At 28.6% G+C, this 11,388-nt stretch overlaps 1 protein-coding gene across 1 annotated transcript; it reads right to left on the minus strand.

Moving 5' to 3' along the window:
- Positions 1 to 3,372: 3,372 nt before the first annotated feature.
- LOC101204533 (cucurbitadienol synthase) lies at positions 3,373 to 9,318 on the minus strand. The gene is given in 17 exon segments (NM_001305701.1): positions 3,373 to 3,483; positions 3,578 to 3,661; positions 3,840 to 3,920; positions 4,021 to 4,198; positions 4,461 to 4,604; positions 4,810 to 4,856; positions 5,005 to 5,061; positions 5,148 to 5,246; positions 5,360 to 5,482; positions 5,594 to 5,716; positions 5,899 to 6,201; positions 6,306 to 6,472; positions 6,702 to 6,984; positions 7,292 to 7,381; positions 7,516 to 7,583; positions 8,731 to 8,854; positions 9,043 to 9,318. Coding segments are annotated over 17 exon segments (2,358 nt in total).
- Positions 9,319 to 11,388: the final 2,070 nt, after the last annotated feature.

Here is an 11,388-nt window from a genome sequence, read left to right on the forward strand (position 1 = left end):
AAATAATTGTGAGACCCGTACTTAAGTTCAGGAGTAATTTTGACTAAGTGTTTAAAGAAACGGCGCTTTGAGAGGTCCATGTGATAAGAAGTTGATAATTAAGGTAGTTTGCGAGCTAGGTTAAGCGGCAAGACTTTTGAAGATTGTGTTACCGTGTGATTTAGTTTCTTTGCATGATGAGAAAGTCTAGGCGAGAAGAAGTAAGGAAACTTCCTAGAAAAAATTTAAGTGTACCTAATGGGCCACATGAAAATCAAGTCATTTTAGGAGGTTTAAGCTAAGCATGATTAAGTTAAATTAACCTTAAGCTTCCACGTGCACCACTATGAGTAGGTGCTGGAGTGATACAAGAGATTAAAGATGACTAAGCTATTTTAGGACTTGTATAAATAGGGGATCAAGCCATATTATTTAGTACTGTTACTCTGAAAATGTAAAGAAAAATATTAAAAAGTTGAAATACTGCCAAAATAGCTATGCGAGTAGAAGAAGAGGAGAAACATAAGGATTTTGGATTTCTAAGTTGTGTGAGTGTTTTCTTCAAAAGTATTCAATATGTTTGAAAGGTTTTCATTAAAGCCTTTATTGATTGAATAATGATTTCAATTTAAATGTTCCTAAAGAGATTTATTTGAAAAGCTTATGCTATATTTTAAAGCATGTTTTAGATGATGCAAATGATTGTGAAATGGTGTTTAAACCATTAGACTTCTTCCTATTATTGAGCTAACTGTTATGTGCACTTAAAGGGTAAATGAAGTCATGTAAAAAAATGTGCATGATGAAATTAGGAGAGACAATATATAAAAGATGTGTATTGCGTCTCGGCTTGAGCAACAAGGAATGAATCAGAATATTCTCGGATGCTAACAATGAAAATGTCGTCTTAGTAGTCTAAACGCAGGATGATGAGTCTTTGCGTAGAGAATGATTTAGGTCATTGATGAAAGGAATGACTTGGCTGATGATTATGTTAAAAGTATATTTGAGTGATTTGAAATATGTTAAAGTGATTTGATATGAAAATTGATATTTAGGAGAGATATTTAGCAAAAAGGATTTCTTCAAAACCTCACTAATTGCATGTATTAAAAAGTTAACTAAAATTAAAAATAAAAAGCGTAGAAGGTAGCCGATAACAATTAAATATTTATTTCATAAAGCTAACTAACATTGAAAAAAAGAAGTTAATCACGTGATAATCAAATTGTTTAAAAAATGAGGGCATATTCAACTTTTTATTTCAAGTTCATTAGCAAATTTGGAGTGGACCGATCAAATTTGCTACATTTTTCAATTTAAAAAATAAGTGACATTGACCCAATTTAGTTATATAAAAAAGTTATATACACTGTCCCATTAAATATCAATACGACTTGAAGTCAATAACTAAAATATGTATTTATTTCGATACTCAAATAATAATCGTAAAAGTTTTTTAATTTATATAAGAGATTTTAATCTCAACTTCCGAGGTAGGTGTGCATTATAAATTTAAGGAGTTTTCTAATAATAATAAAAAGACAAAATATTTAAAAGCAAAAATCTATTAGAATAAAATCATAATAATAAAAATTGTTAAAATGCCGTTTTTATTCTTGAGCTTCTTAAATCTTAATTCTTATACTTTATAATACCCAATTCTGTTTCATCTACTTTAGGGGCCGTTCGAGGGAAGGAAATGAATAAGAGGGAAAAAGAATAAGAAATTGGGGGATTAAGTGAATGAAATGATTATTATAATACTTATTTGGGGGAATGATTAAGTGAAAGAAATATGAATGATTATTTATAATCCTTGTTTGAGAGAAGAATTAAGTGAAATGATTACGAGATATTATTATAATCTTTGTTTGGGAGAAGGATTATGACAAAAAAATTTGTATTTTTTTTTTCATTTGTGTAATTTTTTCATTTGTACGTTAACTCCAATATGAGAAAAAATACATAATTATTTTTTTCTTGAAAATGAAATTGTTTTTTTTGTCACGAACCCAATACAAAATGAAAAATGTGCTAATATTTTTTGTATTTGTATAAATTGTTCGTACCATAAAATCTCTACAACCAAAAATTGTATTCAAATTCATTTTTTTAGTTAGGTTGTATCGTAATCCAAACGTTCACAAAAAAATTGTATTGATTTTGTATAAATATATATTTTTACTTGTAACATGCACCTAATATACTTTCAAAACTAAAGTTTTTTTTTCTCATTTGTATAGTAGTTTTTTATTAAATCAAGTACACAAAATAAAGTTGTATTAATTTTTTGTTGGTTGTGTAAAATATGTTTATGAAATTTATATTATAAATTCAATTCACATAGAAATTGTGTTATTTAATTTGTCATTTGTATTCAATCTGTAGTTCAACTTGATCCGTAAATCTAATACATTAAAAAAATATTCTCTTTTTTCAATGTGTAAGAAATATTTATGAAATGTTTTGTGTAAACCAAATACAAACAAAAATGTATTAATTTTTCTTTTTCGCATTTGTCTAAACCTATTTATTTTGTTAGTACGGTTTCTAAAACGACGAAAAATTATATTAAAATAATGTTTATACTTCATTTCTACCGTAACCCCGGCACACAACAAATATGTATTAATTTTTAAATTGATTTTGTATAAAAAAAAAACAATTGAACCGTACACACAATACACAATGCAGAGAAATTGTATTATTTTTTTTCATTTATATAAAATATGTTTCTTCAAATTGTACCATAAATAGAATACAAAAAGAAATTTGTATTTTAAGTTTGTATTATCAATCTTATACAATAAAAAATTGTATTATGTTGTTTTTATTTTTTCTTTCATTTATTATTATTTTTTCTTCATGAGAATGATAAGTAACATACTAGAGAATATGACTAATTCGTTTGGCACAAAGAGAACGAAGAAGAAAAGAGGTGAATTAATTTGTTTGTGAAAGAAAAGAAATAAAAGGATTAATTTGGAGAGAAGAATAAATAAACGAAAAAAGAGAATAATTATATTAGAAAATGGAAGGATTATATCGAGAAATAAAAGGATTAAGTGAGAAAAGTTGGATAATAAATGGGGAGAAAGAAGGAATAAGGAGATTAAAAGGTATTACTTTTACTCTCCTAATCCATGGCCAAACAAGAAAATATGTAAGATAATCATTTCCTTCCCCCATTAAAGCTCATCTCATTTGCTAAGATATACCTTAAATTGATAGATGTGCCACACAAGTTTTCTTTCCAGCACTAATTTCTTTCAACTTTAAGATTTTGTTGATGCACTTCGATGGAGCTTAAAAGCAAATAATAAATGTTTCTAATTATGTAGTAGTTGTTACATTGATATACATACATACATATATATATATATATATATGTTATTCAGTCAAAACTCGATGGGAATACTCTCCAAGAGCCCAAATGGGAAAAATGTTTCGGTATGCAGCATATGTAATCATACAATTTTTGTTAAACACTCCCATGATCTCCTGCAATGTATATAAAAAAGATGTTAAGTTAATATTATTATATATATATGTATGACTTAACTGTAAGTTTATATGTACAAAATGAAAGATATACCTGTTGGGGAAAATCACCATTCTCCAATTGAGAATTGATTAATAATCTTGCTGCACGGTGCAATGGGGCTGGGTCTCTCTCACCCTATATATCAGTACACAATATTCATTATTTATTATATGATCACCCACATGATCATCTGATCATCCTTTCCAAACAATATATAACTCATATAGTTTAAAACTTGCCTAAACTATTACTATTCTTTTTAACATAGTTTTCAATTTTGTTTTGTTTTTAGAATAATATACATATATTTTACCTGGCCAGCTTCAATGAGAGCCATCAAAACCCAAGCAGTATTAACCAAGTGTGGTCTGTTTCCTTCAAGATTGGTGTAGACCTATATATATAAGTAATAATTACATTATGCAAAAGAATTAATTTGTTGTTAATTAATTGTGTAATAATATAGTAAATAAGGGCAGATGATCGAGATCTACCTTATTCTGACATGAAAGGTAACTCTCCCCCCATCCACCACCAGGTAACTCTTTAGATAAAAGAAAATGACAAGCCTTACGAATTGCAACACAATTATTATATGTCCTTCCTGCAGCAACCAATCCCTTTATCCCAAACCACCCTGCATATGTGAAGCATACCCCCCAACATCCATACCTACAAACATATAGTAGCACGACTCTTTCAGTGAAATACTTGGATACACTTGGACATGAATTCGTTTGGGCTTAGATCTTTTCTTTGGTAACTTTCTTATTTTTATGTGCATTTGTTCCTACTGTAGGAAAACTATTGAGTGCAGTCTAAAATGTACTTTTTTTTATTTCTCTTATATTGTTTATGTTATCTTTATTATTTTTAATATATATATTTTAAAACTCAAGTTCCAAAGCAAAGTGTAGGGCTAAAGTAAACAAACCAAGAGCCATCAGTCCTTTGCATATTTTCAAGAAAGTTGGCTGCCTTAGCAAGAGCAGCATCAATCTCTTTGGTCCTATGCCCTGGATGTAACTTCTTAAACAATGCCAATGCTTCCATTGTCGCAGAGGTGCACTCCACATACCTGCAAATTGTGACGTCAAACTATTGAATACGCACATGCAACAATTCAAACCAAAGTTTATAACCGCGTCGTAATCAAGTTTTATGTTTTTTTTCTATTATTAAAAAATACAAGTGGAAGTAGTGTTTGCAGGCAACATGAAAAACCAAAAATAAAATTAATGGATACGGAATGATCTACGTTATTGTATAATCCACAGACTTACGAATAATCGATGACGATATCTCCAAATGTTTCTGCAGGGTTGATCAACTGAATACATAGACAAAACATTAACAAAAACAATAAAACTACATTAGATTTTATAATTGTTTTGTATAATAAAGCATAATTAATTTACCATTAAGATGGTATTATTATCTCATGACGAGGGATTAATTATTATACTGTTAACTATTACCTCCAACCAAGGGTATGATCTTGTCAACTCGTATGATGCAAATCCACCATTTTCATTCTGCATGCATATATATATTTCAAAACATTAAACATAATGTAGAATATTAATGATGGTGTTGCCAATAGTTAAGTTATTAAACTCACTTGTAAAGAAAGGAGAACATTAACAGCATCACAAAGGCGATTCTTTTCTAATGGCTCCCCAACTATTTTGGATGGAAGTTTGGATAACATCAATGAAGCCTGTAATGAAACAAGTATGAGATCTTTCTATTTTTTTTAACGTAGCTAGGAAACTCAAGATAATGTCTCTGAAATTTATTATTCCTTTTTACAACTTTCTTAGGCTCTGATACCTTTAGTCCCTCGGCCGTACAGTCAGAGATGAGCCAACCATGATCTCGAGTTGAGAAAGGCCAAGCACCTTTATGAATGTGACGGAACCAAACATTAGGATCACCAGGACAGTCCTCCTGGATCTGTGTATAATAAACCAAAAAAACAAAGAAATTTGGATAATTATTATTGTTGGCTGTACATGTAGCAATAGTAATTTGAAGGGAAACAAAAATATTAAAGGCTAAATTTACCTGAGAATGTTTAACAAAATGATGTGCTTTTCTTAAAGTTGAACCAAAGGTGTCTATAAGTTTGGTGGATAGAATTGCTTGGATAGAGAAAGCAGTGTCCCACAATTGACTCCCATTGTAACCCTACATGCATATGCACTTTAATTATTAATCACTGTTATCATAATATATATCAGTATCTATTAAGGATATATAATATGAGAAATAATTAACCATTTTGGATTTTTGAAAATTTAAGTAACCATTTGATCAACTTATGATATGAATTGCTAGCTAGTTCTTAAAACTCTTTAAAAAATACTAACCTGCATTCTCATGCCATCTTCAGCAAGCCAAAGATAGTCAGGGATTCTTTGTAGATGAAATTTGAAGGCATCTGAATAAGGATCTTCAACCCAACAACAAAGCATATTAAGTACTTTATTAACAGGACCAAGACATATATATCGACTATTTTCATCTTCATAATGTATATGTTCCATTGCAATTTTCATTGCCTTTTCCCTCAACCTTCTCCCTGGCCAACCATTAAACAATGGCTCATACACGTGGTATATCGATCCCCACAAAATATCTTGCATCTTCGGATGTGGATAGTACAAATCCTCCTGCATTATATATCCATTCTCAAGATCATCGATTTTAACGTAGTTCACTAAACAGCACTGCATTAATTAGCAAAAATATCAAAAGTTAAAAATGTCGTTGTTACCTGTGCACATGTATTACGAGATCTATTCCAATCAATTTCATGATATGGAATTGTGTAGAGCTCTTTTCTTAGAGATAAAACCATGTGTGTGATTGGCCCAACGAATCTCTTTCCATATAAGTATGACATTGGTAGATAAACCATACGACAATGGCACCACATTCTTCCTGGATACAATTACATAAAAATTCAAATAGTTCAGAGTAGCTAATACTACCAATCGGGTTAGTAGGTGCATTAATTCACTAGATAATCCTAACTAGGTTAGCACAATCATAGCACTCCCACCATCTCCTGCCTCATATCATTAAAACTTGAATTATTTTCTTGATCTTATATTAATCTAATAGAAGTAAATTAATTTAGGTTAAGAAAAGAAAAATAAAAATTGTGTACCAGGATGAAATGGTAGGCTATAAGGGAGTAACCAAAATTCAGGTGGGAGAGGATTGTTGCCACTCCATTCATAGACTCCAAGTACTGACAGCCACAATTTTCCCCAAGAAGTGATTGCGGTAGCTCCGCCACGCTCCAAGATCCAACTTCGAGCTTTTGTCATTGCGCCGCACTCTCCACCATTGGCATCCTCTCCAAGCAGTCTCAGTGCAACATAATTCAGTGCCGAACCGAACATCGTGCTCGAACCTTCAATGTGCAAACCCCATCCCCCATCTTCATTCTGTATACACATTACCTGACTATTATAATCTGCCTAACTTATATTAACTGTTAAATATAGATTCGAAAATATGCACCCTCTTGATAAACTACTTGATACCAAAAGTTGAGATATTCATCAATTTCGCTCTCACATATTACACCAGCCAAATATGATATCTTTTATTAGATCATAGGTAGGTGGTGGTGATTATACATTTAGCAGTTAAAATTGTTGTAGTAGCCTAGCTATTTTCTCATAAGTTTCTCAACCAGTTAATTAGTTACTTAATTATGATAGAAAGTTGGACGAATTAAGAGAGACGTGCCTGATGATTGTAAATATATCTGCACATTTCTTGGCGATGGTGCTTGGATAGAACAGAATTCAAGACTCCAGTGACATATAGAGCAATCACCTGTACTTAAATTCAAAGTTCAAACACACACATGCATGCATGTGATGTGAAGAACAACACAATATATATTACTTACAAACTAATATATATACTTGTGAGCAAAGAGCAAGAGAAGGTGTGGGATTATAGCGTACTAGACCCGGTAGTAAAAACATAGGGCCACCAAGATCTGAAGCCCAATTCCCATCGCTTGTTTGAATAGCTGAATAAAAAGAGGTAATTGCAAGAAAGATTCAGCCGATCATTTTTTTTTTTAAATAGCAAAATAATTTAAAATATTTATAAGCTCTAACAAATTTGGTTGGATTCTATCAATCATCCTCGACTCAAATGTTTTTATTATTTGATATTTGCTATCAAATTCATTAGCTATCAAATGTTTGTTATTAAATCTGAAATTTTGTTATAACTTGTAAATATTTTATCAAATTTATTATTTTTTAAAATTTTCCTTTAGCCGACTGCAATGGTAGACGAATTTGACCTTATCATTAGTTTTAATATTAATTATAAACGAAAATTGATATAATTTTTTTGTTATAAATATTTTATAGAAAAATTGTCAAAAATAGCAAATTTAATAAAATATCTACAATTTTGTAGCAAATTCTATCACTATATAGTCGTTGATATAGAAGACTACTAGCAATAGAATCCAAAATTTTGTTATAAATTTTTTGTAAATATTTTAATTTATTTTACTATTTTAAAAAATGCTCATATTTTATATTACAACTTATTTTTTGGTTTTCTAAAAAAAAAAAAAAATCAACCAATTATTTATACAAATTTATTACACTTAATTTATACAAATTTATTACACTTAATTTTTCATTATAAAATGTTCTATTTTTTCTTATAATTTCTCTTTCTTATTTATATTAAAACTTAATACTAAAATAGCAATTTTTACAAAATATTTATAACTTATAGTAAATTCTTTGACATATAGTAATTGATATATTATAGTGATAGAAATTCAATATAGCAATATAGTTTGTAAATATTTTATTTATTTTGCTATTTTTAAAAATGTCTTATTATTTAATTTATAGATTTCGTTTTCTTTAATGTCATTTATGATATATATTAAATATTATGGTAATATTTCCAATCATCCTTCTCTCCCCCTCATTTCTTATACTTCCGGTGAATTAACGTTTTAATATTATCAATTTTCGATGACTCTCCAATCATTCAATCGATCTGTCTATGTCCATACTTTCTTATTCCGTTATCTCCTTCAAGTTTTGCAACGAGCAGCCTATATATTTAAGCTATATAAGTTAATGGCAATTAGACGATAGAATCTTTGATACATCTTTAAAATTGTTACGTATTAGAATTACCTGAATAGAAACTTAATGCTCTTTCTAATGTATTATTCACTGCTTCTTTCTTCACATCCTCCCCTTCTTTTACTTTGGTGTTTCCTCCATTTTTTGCACCATTTCTTGCTATTTCCTTTTCATACTGTACACATATAAATACATATATATAATTAAGCTCTACATATCAATCAAAATTTTACTAAATTTATTAATTCTCACTTTCATATCTCTATAGAAATCTAACTTAAATTTCTTACTCATTTGTTTCACAAATGATATAAGTAAACTGTGATAGAAAAAGAAAGGAATGGAAGAGAGAAAAGAGAGGACCTGAATGGTTAGGAAGAGGTCGGAAGATTGCTTGCGATGGAAACGATTATTACGAAACTGCTTCCTAGCATTCTCAAACGACGACTGTCGTCGTTGTTGTTGTAATAAGTGCTTTGAAGAATTAGCAACAACATGAATAACGGCTTCATCATCATCATCATCATCATTTTCAGCACAAAATTCCCAAACTTGACGTCCCAAGTGATTGCTTATACTCTTAATCCATTTCTCTTCTTTTTCCCCAACACTCTCTTTTCCCACTTTTAATCTCCACATTTTTACTGTTTTTTATATCTATATATATTTTTCTCTTCTTCTTCTTCTTCTTTCTTCTACTTTCTTCTTCCACGTAACGAACCAAATTTAGGACACCTCTCTCTTTCTGCTCTCAACCTCTACCACACTTATATATAAATCCTACCAAGTCATCTGTTCCTTTTCCTTCCTTTTCCATTTTTCCATCTTTGCATGTGATAACTATTATGTTTATTTAAAATAAATAATAGATCAAAATTGTAAAAAATAGAATATTTGTTCAAATTTGGTTGAAAAATAAAGGAAAACCTATCGTCCTTTAGTGGTTTTGTTCTATTCAATTTTTTTATTGTTATTGTTATTATAATAATAATTAATTCTCATTTACTTCTATCTATCTTATATCGCTACAACTATTTGTTACTTCCGTTATAATACCATAAATTTTTTGATTAAAATATTAAAGATTTTGTTTACACTAGATATCCACATAAATGTTGTGATTTACTTTAGAGTAATTATAAGGATAACAATTTTAGTAATAATAATTAAGTATATATTAATTTTTAAAAAAAAATGCAAATATAACTAAGTCTATTAGTGAATTTTTTATTATCAATTTTTTTAAATATGTTGTTGTGTATGAATCAAATGGTTATATTTGCACCTATCTCTTCTTACTTTAATAATATATTAATTTATTTTTCGATATGAAAATGTGAAAGTATTCATGGAAATAATTATAGGACGATTTCAACCTAAAAAAATTTAATGTCTATGTCTAGTACATATATATATTTACTTTATAATTTATTTGGTTTCATATTGGTCATATATATATGTGTTTCATATTCTAAATTAATTTTAATATGATTTAATTTTCTTGGAATTTGGAAAGGGTTTCTTAAACATGTTAACATTAATTTCACTTCGTTAGAAGAAGTTGTAGTTTTGTCCATAAATACAGTAGAGAGGGAGAGAGAAATAAGACGTGGGACAAATGACTATTGTTAAAACATATTATCTCAATTATCATTTAACTAAGTTTAATTTGACATACTAAATTAACAGTGATCGATTTACATGATTTTTTTTGTTATTGAAAAAGAAAACCTTGCAATAAACTGCAAATTATTTCTTGAAAATTGCATACACAATCTGCCACTAACTAGGGTTTTATCTTGATCATTTAAACAAGAATTAAATATAATGCATTTTTTAAGAAAAAAAATTTTATGAGATTTTTTTTACAAACATTTCAAAATTTTAAATATATCAATTTCAAAAATCTAGGATTTTATCTCGTTCATTTAAACAAGAGACTCAATTGTTAAAGGGAGTTTAGCTCCAAAATAATTAACATGAGGATACTTTATCCTAAAAGTTATAGTTTTGATCTTAATCACCACAATGTAGAAAATTATACATATAAAAAAATTAAGAACGGATTGCTTTTACTTTTAGTAATATATTAAATTTTGATTGACATGTCAATATTTTCACATTTACATATGTTCATCATATATTGTTAAAAAAGTTGTCCAAGAAACACATAAAAAGAAAAAGAGCGACAAAACGCCTTATATAATATAAAGAATACGCAAAATTGAATAGAATATTAAAAGAACTTTCTTAATTAAAGATTCTTTTTTAAAAAAACCAAAGAAGTAATTCATTATTTTCCAAAAGAGATATGATTGCAAATTTGTAGCCATTTAGCAAGAAGTCATGATTCACGTGTGTTGTGTTCAACATCAAACTCGATAGAAGTGAACCCTAAATTTTATGAATAGTGGTGGTTCCTACACTTTGGTTATTGGATTATTTAGCCTTCATGGATTTTCATTTATTTATTCTAAACCATCAATAGTTTAGTTTTGGTTTGGTAGTAATAATAAAGTTGTCTAATAATATTTTTAAAAAATTACGAATATAACAAAGTTTATCATTTTAAAATAGAATTGGTCTATCGCTAATAGACTATGCCAATAAAATAAGGGTCTATTAACGGCAAAATGTTCAATTTGTAAAATTATTTTTTTTTCTTTTAACATATGTATACAAATTGTGTAGGATAATTTAGAATCATAA

This window comes from Cucumis sativus, chromosome 6, assembly GCF_000004075.3.
Source record: "Cucumis sativus cultivar 9930 chromosome 6, Cucumber_9930_V3, whole genome shotgun sequence".
Lineage (NCBI taxonomy): Eukaryota > Viridiplantae > Streptophyta > Magnoliopsida > Cucurbitales > Cucurbitaceae > Cucumis > Cucumis sativus.